Source organism: Nomascus leucogenys, chromosome 6, assembly GCF_006542625.1.
Source record: "Nomascus leucogenys isolate Asia chromosome 6, Asia_NLE_v1, whole genome shotgun sequence".
Lineage (NCBI taxonomy): Eukaryota > Metazoa > Chordata > Mammalia > Primates > Hylobatidae > Nomascus > Nomascus leucogenys.
Genome location: NC_044386.1, coordinates 45,155,688 through 45,168,881, shown reverse-complemented (window position 1 = coordinate 45,168,881; position 13,194 = coordinate 45,155,688). Strand labels below are relative to the sequence as shown.

General features: G+C 37.2%; 1 protein-coding gene across 2 annotated transcripts in view; it reads right to left on the bottom strand.

The window, feature by feature from the left end:
• RFX7 (regulatory factor X7) overlaps positions 1–13,194 on the bottom strand; it is a 151,276-nt gene that overhangs the window by 44,241 nt on the left and 93,841 nt on the right. For both annotated transcript variants that reach the window (XM_030814055.1, XM_003266962.3), the window contains 2 exons: positions 5,550–5,632; positions 3,959–4,081 (listed from right to left, as the gene is read on the bottom strand). In XM_030814055.1, coding sequence (XP_030669915.1) covers positions 3,959–4,081; positions 5,550–5,632 — 206 coding nt within the window. The remainder of the gene's footprint in view (positions 1–3,958; positions 4,082–5,549; positions 5,633–13,194) is intronic.

Below are 13,194 nucleotides of genomic sequence, written 5' to 3'. Positions count from 1 at the left end.
TTTGTTTTAATATTTATGTCTTTAATAAACGGACATATAAAAGGCATTTAGTGAATAACAGTATTTAGCCAGCAATCCCAAGTTTGATAATTTACATTAAATTATACAGCCAAGGATGTTCACTGCAGTGCTATTTGCAACTACCCTTTCACCCAAGAACTGCATAAACAGTGGGGCCAAATTTGGTTAAACAGCAACAAAAATGTATACGTTAAAGAAGGCATTAGAAAAACCATAAGGAAATAAAACCAGATGGTTATTTTCAGATAATGAGATTACAGGTGCTAAATTTCTTCTTTATACATTTATAACTATTTGCCCAAACTTTCATGATGAATATACATTTTATAATTAGAAAAATAGTATAAAAATCAATGCACTAATAATTTTCCTGAAGACATGAATATTAGAATTCAAAAGTTTCAACAAATAAAAAAGCTCAAAATCATTTGTAAATTAAACTGTTTTTGCATACTGAAAGCTCCTTAAAGCTTTTTATTTCTATTAATATCTTAATTTAGCATGAAAACACAGTTAAAAGAAGCCAGTCTTTACTGTCTGAGATTACAACTTCATTTTCCTCCTCAAAGGGATTTTGCTTTTAATGACTATTAAAGGGATTTTCACACAAATACATCTAAATACACTGAAATGAATTATAAAAGGGTCCATACACAACAGGAATAACTTAAAAGGATACTTCATATTAATAACATCATTTCATTGAATATTGAGAACATAGAATGATCAGTCTTAAACTGATCCTGTTAAGTTTTTATTCGGGAAATTTCATTTAGGCACTCTAAACAGGAAAATGAGTGCCTAATGATTGTGTGTCTAACTGAAATCTCTCCTGTGATTTAAAACTCTTGTTCTTAAAATATATAGCTATATTCTATTTAGTTTTCTTCAGACAACATAATTGTAAAACTTTTAACTGTTTTCTAATACTTTGTTCTACATTTTGCCTTTCTGTAGTGTTTCTACATTTTTTATGTCTTTCAAATTATTTAAACCCAAATGGCAAATTATGGTTTTAGGCCATGTACAATCAAATAAATAACAGAACAACTTGAAGCTTCTACATGCTGTAATTCTATGGAAACACCAACATTCTTTCTTCCTAGCACATGTCATGTTATTATGCTGTGTCTCTTAAAATAACCATATTATTTGTACACACGTATACTAACCATATGTAAACTAATTCATACTCTGAGCTGCTTATTTATCTACACCAAGTAGAAGTCCTGGCCAAATAATATTAGCAGTATTTCTAACTACTCGTCCAATGTTTTCTACCCACTCAGTTTGATATTACTCAACTTTAACACGCTTACCTTCTTAACCTATTATGAACTCACCCATGAAATCTGAGTTCTAGTCTTAGATCTGCCCCTCACTAGTTTTGTTACAGTGGTAGAGTCACTTAACTTCTCTAGGTTTCAATGTTTTCATCTATGAAAAGAAGATAGGAACATAGTGGAAGACCTATAAGGTCTGTTACAACACAAATTTTATTACTGTCAGAGATCAGGTTCTGCTCTAATCACTCTTATTATAAAATTAGTGCCTACTATGTGAAAATGCTATGGGGAACACTACAGTAAATAAGTGAAATATTCTTAGTGAAATTTTTTTGAACTAAAATACCCAGACTCAGATATTTTGTGTATAGTACTCTATTAATTATCATTAGCATAATTCTCTCCAATTCCATGAACAGAACCGGCATTTCTTTCCTAATCATGCTATTATAAAAACTCTCCCTTACCTACTACTGCCTTTTTAAATTGTAGCCTATCTAAATCACTTTCTTTTATCTCTGTTGCTCTCTATGGAACTGTAAATTAATTGCTCAAAATTAGAGTTCTCACTACTCCTCCCAAACAATGTGATGTTTTGGGTCTCTTGTTTAAAAAATCCTTTACTTTTTTTAGAAAAAAAAAATCATAAGAATTTATGGGAATCTTTGAAAAAGATTTCAAGGAAAAATTCAAATATTACAGGAAAACATAACCATGTCTTGCCAAAGGCAGAAAACTTTTACGAATATAAGGACTGCTTTCACGGGTCAGGATCACTCTTCCGCAAATGCAGTGTGCTCTCTCTAAGGTATTATGAAGGGTGGTGCAGATGAAAGTCATCACTTCAAAAATTATATGAATACCCTGTATTCCCTCATTAGTCTGTTACGGAAACGTCACACATTTATTTGCCCAATGTGCCTTTTGGAAAACCAGCAAGACATCTTTGGATAATTAGTCCTTTAACATTCCCTACTTGAGACAACTTTTAGAATTTTAGAGCTAAAAGAAACCTTAGCCTGGGCAATGGTAAAACTCTTTCTCTACAAAAAAACAAAAATAAAAACAAAAATTAGCTGGGCATGGTGATGCGTGCCCATAGTGTTAGCTACTCGGAGGGCTGAGGCAGGAGGATCGCTTGAGCCCTGGGGGTGGGGGTGGAGGTGGGGGTGGGAGTTAAAGCTGCAGTGAGCTGTGATTGTGCCATTGCACTCCAACCTAGGTGACAAGAGTTAAACCCTGTCTCAAAAAACAAACAAACAAACAAACAGACAAAAAACAAAAAAGAAACCTCATACATCTTCAACTGCCTCATTTTATAGATGAACCAACTGACAAAGAGTGGTTAAAATACTTGCCTGCACCACACAAGTTTAATGGCAGAATCTATTCTCTTGATCTTCAATCCAGAGTTTCAACATACCATACAAGTTTACCTGATTTCTATCACCTTTTACTGAATTCAAATTTGCTTCTTTGAAGTTTCAGAGGGGTCTATTTTAACTAACTTGAATTTAATGAAGAATATATGCTTATTCTAACTATATATATATGAATATATGCTGAATAAGGGCAAGGGCTGTGACTGTTTACAATTGTATCCTGAGAACTTATCACAGGGTCTGGCATATAGGTATTCAATGGATTGTTGTAGACTGAATGAATGACAGATTGGATCACATGCACTCTCAGTTTTAACCTTTGTAAAGAGAAAATAAATCTAGAGTTCTTCAGTTTAACTTTGTTCTCTTGATCATTTCAGATATTTTTATCTAGACTTTCTTCTAGCTCCATTATGTTTCTTTTGGTGAGGTAGTAAGAATTGTGAATAGATACCAATAATCTCAATAAGTACAATTTCCTTTGCATTACCTTACACTGGTTAGCAATAGCACTTATTTGACACTTTTTCCCCCAAATTTGTAAGTACAACACATTAATGCTTGTTGGTCTGACATTTCAATATGCCCTCAAATTTGGTTTTATTTACCCTGCTGGAATAAATTCCTCCTTCCAAATCAATTATAAAAATGTTAAACGAGACTATATTTAGCACCTGTTAAACTTTTTCTAACCAGAAGGGCTCATCAGCCTCTATACTTTTGTATTCTGGATTTAAATAAATTGTAAATACAATCAAATTTGAGTGTCTAATATGTGCAAGTCACTGAACTCTCTTGTCCTTGATAAATAATATACAATATTCTTTGGTATGGAGAAGAATTAGAAGACCTTTAGATTCATGAAAAGGGCCTTTAAAAAGTCCAAGTAAAAAATCATGTTTTAGTTTTGCCTTATGTATTATTTATTGCCTTCCACTCTCTAACCCCAGATACACACTCCTATCATACTTAAGAATTCTATAGGAATCCTTTTATTCACCAATCCTACACCACTGTCCTTGTACTCTCTGACCTCCCTCCTGTCATCCTGAAGAACTCTACAGAAATCCTTTTATTCATTAATCCTGCCCCCCTTTATTACACATGCTACTATAGAAGCTTAGAGCTGGAATGAATCTTAAGAGATTTCTAAGTGTAATTCCCATACATCAGCTTGATATTCACCAATAATAAAACAAACCACTATGGCCAAGTATAGTATTTTACCTCTTTAATATATCAGCATGCCATATTACACATACTACTTACTTGTACTCATCATAGACTTCCTGTTTGGGCAGTGAAGTCTCCGGATGTTCCTCTAGGGTATTCCGAATCCAGGAAAAGGCATGCATTTGTTGTGCCCGACTAGATGACATGGCATTCTGATCACTAATAGAATGAAAACATGTTTTAGCTGACCAGACAGCAATTCATTAATAATTTTTGAGCTAGGCCTAAATGTTCCACTAAAGAACTGTATACAAATACACTATAAACGACCAAATCAAACTTAGGACATCTAGCAGATGATTGTCCACCTATGGCTGTGAGCTGTTTTCTACAGCTAGTGTAAGACTGAAGTTACTGCCCTGCTCCATCCCTACCCATGCAGGTGATGGAGCACTGACAAAGTATTTGTTTTGGTCAAAAATCACCTTTAAGTAGATATCTGCTCATGTACTTACCTGTTCATTTGCCTACACTTACCAAATAAATCATCAAACTTTAGAACAAAATTATACAAAAATTGCTTATTTCTATTTGCTCAGCATTCTCAAAGAATATATATATACATATACACATATATATACATGTATACACATACACATACACACACACACACATATATATAAATATATATATAAATATATAACTACTCGGAAATCTTACTAAAGCATTCTATGCTCCAGAATGGAATTCGCACCAGAGAGATCCTGAACAGACAAATCTCCCCCTATAATCCTTCCTAAAGCCAGGCCCCCTGCCTCAGCCTGACATATCCATTAAACATTGTAAGCCTTTACTATATGGAAATATTACTTATAAATAAATACCGAAATGGACACCAAAGACAGGACAAGGGAAGCTACTCTACTGATTGTGACATCCATCTCAGCTATCTGTAAGAGTAATTTATTTAATTTCAAAGAAAACACTGAGCAAGTGTCTAGGGCATAACATGATTAAAACAGTGATAAAATTTGGTCTGAGAGAAAAAAAAGATAAAACTCGAATAATTTTCATTTCATTTATTTCTATATGCAGTTTTAAAAAATAGAATGATAAGCATAATTTATATGAATGAAACGAATTCTGAGAAATACTTAAAAGGTTAAGGAAACTTTTAAAAATTAGAATGACTGAATGAACAGCTTCTCTCCACAGTTTCTATAATTTTTAATGATGAAACTATAGTAACACCCCAAGCACTTAACACACCTTGCATTTATGAATTCATGTTTCATACAGGCAATTTCACTTTATTTTCTGTTTCATATTCTATGATGTGTTTATCTGACAGTACCTAAAAAAACTCTTGTACCTTATTCCTTATGATACCTATCTGTTTATTCTTTGGTTTTCTGTTCAATTTTCACAATTTCACAATCCCTCACACTGCATAAACATATTCATCTGTCTATTTACCCAGTTGCACAAATAAATTAGCAAAAACTGCAAGTAAATACTTAACCAAATATCACCAAAGACTAAAATGATGTATTGTTTTGCCAGTATGTTTTCTAATGATTTCAGGAATATTGCAAAAACTGTAACAACCGAAACATACGCACCTCACATATATCCTAGGGACATCGTATAAACAGCATAATTATAGCAAAGACAAGAATAGATATACCTTTTCTCTCCATTGCTGAGACCAGAAGGCAGCTGAAGGTAGAGGTAGAGTTTCTCTAGGTCTGTAAACTTCTCAACTTCTTGCTATTTACAAAGGATTAAAAAGAAAGATCATTTTTAAAAAACACTCATTTTTCCCCAAACAAAATTTACTAACATCTCCCTAAACGATAATGACTATTTAAATTTAAAACAGATGGATCATTTGTCTTTTCTCATCACTAAAATAATACAATTAGGTTATTTGATAAATGTATTGCATACAAAAATTTAATAAAAGAAAATGGTACTTCCCTATTAGTTCTTATATCATGGGCATAAATAGAATTATTGACCAAGGCTCAGAAAAAAGCTTCTCATTTTTAATCACATTTAAAGAAGGAGGGTTTTACTTGTCTTACAGGACAAGTACTGGACCAAGAATCAAGAGAAACATTTATTAGTTAGTCTTGGTCTAATCACTAACTGGCTATGAGGTTTTCAGCGCTACAGCAAATTTTCTGTACAACTATAAAATGAATGTCATAATTTCTAGAATCCTTTTCTAATTTTCAAATATTTAGAACATGTGACTGATGGTGCTACTGTTACCTGTGGATGGAACTGAGGTTAAAAACACTGAAATAAAACCAGTAACTCTTTCTAGAACTTACAGATGTAATTATTTGTTGGCTTGCCAACAGTGGCTATTTAGAGAATCTACTTGTAAGATTTTCTATTGCTACTGTCCTGCAACTATGTCATTTTGTCTCTAAATGTAACCTTTAAAATAATTTTTGCCTTCCTAACTTTCTTTTAAACTCAGTTTGCCATAATGACTTCAAATGTGCCACAAATCCTATTATAATAAAAATATTCACAGTAAAATTCTGGTAGCCTCATCTAAGCAAAATTCCATTGCAATGAAAAATGTGGACAGATTACTAGCATTCCTGGTAGAACTTATTCTTACTTAATAAAGCACAGTTTAAACAGAGATTCAGTTTTTGAAAATACCTAACATGATATAACCAAGCCTATTCTTAGTCTCATCAGAAGATACCCACAAAAGTTTAATCTTAGAATCCATCCACATAATGATTTAATCAATCACATGCAAATAGCTCCCAAATTTACATTTTTAAAATCCCATGGCCTATAGGTATTTTCCAATTAGCTCTTGCTCCAATACCTAATAATATCAGCTATACCCTTGTGTAGCTCTCCCCTCAAAGAAAACAAACACACATTCTCTTCTTCATTGCTACTTATCATCACCTTCTTTTCTCTAGTTTCCACAGTGTTAGTTTTGGAGTCTGTTTAATTCTTTTTTTCTTGGTGCATTCCACATTAATCCTTTATTTAGCCCTCTAACACTCTGCCCCATCTTCTTCCAGTCTTTTGATTTTTCACTGCCACCACAGTAGTCTAGGTCTTCAGCTGTCTTTCAACAATAAGGATAATTCATTTGCTTATCCATTACTTTTGTTTTCTGCTATGTTCCACAAGTGGCATAAAATAACTAAGAACCTATACTACATATCACAAATCATACAAAGAGTGAACAATACAACACAGATGAACAACACACCACCACCACAGTTCTTGCCCTTAATGAACTTTTAATGACACTTAAATTTCTAAAATGCCTAACCAGCTGGTTTTCCTACCTCTGATGTCGCCCGACTTTAATGTCTTAAATATGGTTCCTGAAATTTTTTTTCTGTCAAATTGTTTTTTTTAAGAGAGTCTCACTCTGTTGCCCAGATTGAAGTGCAGTGGCTTAATTGTAGCTCACTGCAGCCTCAAACTCCTGGGCTCAACTGATCATCCCACCTCAGCCTCCCAAGTAGCTGCGGCCAGAGGTGCGTGCCACCACAGCCATGTAATTTTTAATTTATTTTTTGTAGCTTGTTGCTACAAAATTGTTGCCTAGTCTGGTCTGGAATTCCTGCCTGGCCTCAAGTGATCCTCCTGCCTCCCAAAGTGCTGGGATGCTAGGTATGAACTACTGTCAAATATTATTAACATCACCCACCCAATCACAACAATGCCAATCATATTAAATTAAGAGGTTATAATAATAAAATACCTAATATTATGAGCCATGTCTGAGAAAGTATAATAAAAAGATCATTTTTCATCATAAAGAAAAAATCTCCTACTGTTGGAGAAACCTTGGATTCTATATAGCTTTCAAATTTTAAATATACTGGAAAAAAGAATAGAGAAGAAATTCCAGAACATAGAAGAAATTTCAGAAGATGTTCTAAATTAGTATTAAGCACCAAAGAGATGATTTAGAAGATGGCAAAAAAAAGTTTTGAAAAAGATTAAAGTCAGTGTCCTAATTTTTTTAAAACAATGAAAACTTGTAACTGTTCCGTTACTGTTTTCATTGCCATATGGAGTACAACACATAGAAGACAAAATTTGGAGAGTAGCATGAAAACTGATAATAACAAAATTCTATAAAGCAAACAAAAAAAAATGACCCAAGTGTATAGTGATGGCATTTCAGTCCAGCAAGGCTGGGCTCACCATCAAGATTTCTGGTTTTGGATATACTGTGTCAACCACTGCTAATTAGTGGCTTCTGAAACAATGCTCACTGGTTTAGGAGAAGACCCTAATCTTGCTTGATTATTAAGGCAAGAGAATCATGTGGCAAGTATGTTAAACATCAGATTATTTGATATGCTTTATGAAGATTTAAATGGTAAGAATTAAAAGTTTTCTGTTCTATGTTGAAATTCATTGGTGGTCAAAAAGAAATTCCTTTGGCTGGATTTATAAAATAAATCATAATGGTATCTATTTTTGGAGCACCAGAGAAAAGACCAACTTCATAAACTTTAAAAATTATAATTTTTTATTCAGCCATAAAAGGAATGGAGTACTGATACATGCTACAACATGGATGAACCTTGTAAACATTGTGCTAAGTGAAAGAAGCCAGACACATATCATGTGATTCTGTTTATATTAAATATCCAAAATAGGCAAATCCCTAGGGACAGAAAGCAGCTTAGTGTTTCCCAGAGGCAGATGACTGCTTAAAGGGTACTGAGTTTCCTTTTGGGGTAAGGAAAAGGTTTTGAAACTAGATTGAGGTGGTACTTGTACAACACAGTTAATGTACTAAATATCACTAATGGTAAATTTTATGTTATGTGTATTTTGCTATAATAAAAAATCTATTTTTTTTTTTTTTTTTTTTTTTGAGGCAGAGTCTTGCTCTGTTGCCCAGGCTGGAGTGCAGTGGTGTGATCTCAGCTCACTGCAAGCTCTGCCTCCTGGGTTCACACCATTCTGCTGACTCAGCCTTCTGAGTAGCTGGGACTACTGGCGCCCACCACCATGCCCGGCTAATTTTTTGCATTTTTTGGAGAGACAGGGTTTCACCGTGTTAGCCAGGATGGTCTCGATTCCTGACCTCATGATCCGCCCACCTTGGCCTCCCAAAGTGCTAGGATTACAGGCGTGAGCCACTACGCCCAGCCTAAAAACTCTAATTTTTAACAGAGCTTCGCACATTTGGAAAACATATCTGATGATTCGAAGTGAAACTTAAATGACAAACAACATCCGTAGACTTAAAAGTCTTCACTTTCTTGAGTTGAAGTTCTCAAAGAAAAGCTAGTGAAAACAGTTTCAAATTTAGGCAGAACCTCAAATATTATTCAAGACTTTTGAATGAGGTAGCTGATAATTTCATACTATTGCGGTTGAAGATCTTGCCTGAAAACTTAAAAGACCTCTTTCTCATGCACTTCAATCTTTGCAAAAAGATATTAAAAAGGAATCTTTGAACTCAAGTTTGATTTATATGTCAAACACATTCCAGGAAACAATTTTGGAGAATTTTGGTAAAATATCCTTGGTTATTCCCAGCAAGTGAGCCGACCTTGCATGTCATCATCCCATTTTCATAAGCATAGATTTATGAAGACGGTTTTTCTGAACCTTTAGCTATGAAAGCACAACAATGCTACATCTGCTCACCTACAATTCTCAGTCCACTTTGCAGTTAGCTTGTAGTCATGTGGTTATTATGAATCTGATCACAGTGATGTAATTCACTACTCAGCTGACAGTTAAGAATCAATGTGTCGGCCAGGGGCAGTGGCTCAAGCGTGTAATCACAGAACTTTGGGAGGCTGAGGTGGGTGGTTCATGAAGTCAGGAGATCGAGACCATCCTGGCTAACACAGTGAAACCCCATCTCTACTAAAAATACAAAGAAAATTAGCCAGGCATGGTGGCGGGAGCCTGTAGTCCCAGCTACTCGGGAGGCTGAGGAAGGAGAATGGTGTGAACTCGGAAGGTGGAGCTTGCAGTGAGCTGAGATTGCGCCACTGCACTCCAGCCTCAGCGACAGCGCGAGACTCCGTCTCAAAAAAAAAAAAAAAAAAAAAAAAAAATCAATGTGTCACACCATCCCATTTCCCCCTCTGTGGCACCTTGGAAGCCATGTGTTGCACTGGTGAGGCTATAACATGTTGGCCTTCCTGTCAATGTTGGTTCTGTGGGATTATTTGGAACAGTGGTCTTCAGTGATTTCTGCTGCGTATGATGCGAATGAAAATACATTTTTGTGGTTAGGCCACTGATATTTCAGGCTTAGTTACAACATCATAGACTAGTCCATCCTGATTAATATAAAAATTAGACTCTTTCCTCTAGCACTTTTGAGAAAACTGAAGGATCCTTTTTATATATGCAGATAAAAACGTGGAAACAGGAATAGCACCCGTCTGCAATTCCCAGCGAGATTGACCAAGAAGGCGGGTGATTTCTGCATTTCCAACTGAGGTACCTGGTTCATCTCACTGGGACTGGTTGGAATGTGTGTATAGCCCACGGAGGGCGAGCCGAAGCAGGGTGGGGCGTCACTTCACCTGGGAAGCGCAAGGTGTCGGGGAATTTTCCCCCCTACCCAAGGGAAGCTGTGAGGGACTGAGCCTGAAGAACTCCAGCACAGACACTGTGCTTGTCCCATGGTCTTCACAACCCACAAACCAGGAGATTCCCTCTGGTGACTACCCTACCAGGGCCCTGGGTTTCAAGCACAAAACTGGCTGGCCAATTGGGCAGACACCAAACTAGATGCAGGAGCTTTTTTTTTTTTTCTTATTTGCCATACCCCAGTGGCACCTGGAACGCCACTAAGACAGAACCATTTACTCCCCTGGAAAGGGGGGCTGAAGCCAGGGAGTCAAGTGGTCTGGCTCAGCGGGTCCTACCCCCACAGAGCCCAGGAAACTAAGATCCACTGGCTTGAACTGCCAGCACAGCAGCAATCTGGGATGCACCTGGGATAGTCGAGCTTGGTTGGGGGGGTGGTGGTGGGCGGCGGGGCGGGGGGGGGGTCGGCCATTGCTGAAGCTTGAGAAGGCAGTTTTACAGCCACAGGATAAACAAAGCTGCTGGGAAGTTCAAACTGGGCAGAGCCCGCTGCAGCTCAGCAAGGCTGCTGTGGCCAGACTGCCTGATTGGCCCTCTCTGGACAGAGCATCTCTGTAAAAGTGGCAGCAGCCCCAGTCAGTGGCTTATAGCAGACTTAAACATCCCTGCCTGATGGCTCTGAAGAGAGCAGCAGAACTCCCAGCGCAGCGTTCGAGCTCTGCTAAGGGTCAGTCTGTCTCCTCAAGTGGGTCCCTGACCCATGTATACTGACTAGGAGACACCTCCCAGTTGGGGCCGACAGACACCTCATACAGGAGAGCTCTGGCTGGCATCTGGCAGGTGCTCTGCTGGGTCGAAGCTTCCAGAGGAAACAACAGGCAGCAATCTTTGCTGCTCTGCAGCCTCCGCTGGTGATACCCAGACAAACAGGGTCGGGAGTGGACTTCCAGCAAACTCCAACAGACTGGCAGCAGAGGGGCCTGACTGTTAGAAGGAAAAGAAACAAACAGAAAGGATTAGCACATCCACTCAAAGACCCCACTGGAAGGTCACCAACATCAAAGACAAAAGGTAGATAAATCCACAAATATGGGGGAAAACCAGCGCAAAATGGCTGATAATTCCAAAAACCAGAACGCCTTTCCTCCTCCAAAGGATCACAACCCCTTGCCAGCAAGGGAACAAAATTGGATGCAGAATGAGTTTGAAGAACTGACAGAAGTAGGCTTCAGAAGGTGGGTAATAACGATCAACTCTGAGCTAAAGCAGCATGTTCTAACCCAATGCAAGGTAGCGAATAACCTTGAAAAAAGGTTAGTCGAATTGCTAACTAGAATAACCAAGGTAGAGAAGAACATAAATGACCTGATGGAGCTGGAAAACACAGCATGAGAACTTCGTGTAGCATACACAAGTATTAATAGCCAAATCGATCGAGCAGAAGAAAGGATATCAGCTGAAGATCAACTTAATGAAATAAAGCGAGAAGACAACATTAGAGAAAAAAAAAATAAGGTACAAGTCAAGCCTCTAAGAAATATGGGACTATGTGAAAAGACCAAATCTACATTTGATAGGTATATCTGAAAGTGACGGGGAGAATGGAACCAAGTTGGAAAACACTCTTCAGGATATTATCCAGAACTTCCCCAACTGAGCAAGACAGGCCAACATTCAAATTCAGGAAATACAGAGAACACTGCAAACATACTCCTCGGGAAGAGCAACCCCAAGACACATAATCGTCAGATTCACCAAGGTTGAAATGAAATAAAAAATGGTAAAGGCAGCCAGACAGAAAGGTCGGGTTACCCACAAAGGGAAGCCCATCAGACTAACAGCGGCTCTCTCGGCAGAAACCCTACAAGCTAGAAGAGAGTGGGAGCCAATATTCAACATTCTTAAAGAAAAGAATTTTCAACCCAGAATTTCATATTCAGCCAAACTAAGCTTCGTAAGTGAAGGAGAAATAAAATCCTTTACAGACAAGCAAATGCTGAGGGATTCTGTCACTGCCACATCTACCTTACAAGAGGTCCTGAAAGAAGCACTAAACATGGAAAGGAATAACTGGTACCAGCCACTGCAAAAACATACCAAATTGTAAAGAACATCGACACTATGAAGAAACTGCATTAACTAATGGGCAAAACAACCAGATAGCATCATAATGACAGGATCAAATTCACACATAACAATATTAACCTTAAATGTAAATAAGCTAAATGTCCCAATTAAAAGACACAGACTGGCAAATTAGATAAAGAGTCAAGACCCATCAGTGTGCTGTATTCAGGAGACCTATCTCACGTGCAAAGATACACATAGGCTCAAATAAAGGGATGGAGGAAGATCTACCAAGCAAATGGAAAGCAAAAAAAAGTAGGGGTTGCAATCCTGGTCTCTGATAAAACAGACTCTAAACCAACAAAGATCAAAAGAGACAAAGAAGGGCATTACATAATGGTAAAGGGAACAATGCAGTAAGAAGAGCTAACTATCCTAAATATATATGCAGCCAATACAGGAGCACCCAGATTCATAAAGCAAGTTCTTGGAGACCTATAAAGAGACTTAGACTCCCACACAATAATAGTAGGAGACTTTAACACCCCACTGTCAATATTAGATAAATGAGGCAGAAAATTAACAAGGATATTCAGGACTTGAACTCAGTTCTGGACCAAGTGGACATAATAGACATCTACAGAACTCTCCACCCCAAATCAACAGAGTATACATTCTTCTCAGCACTTCAT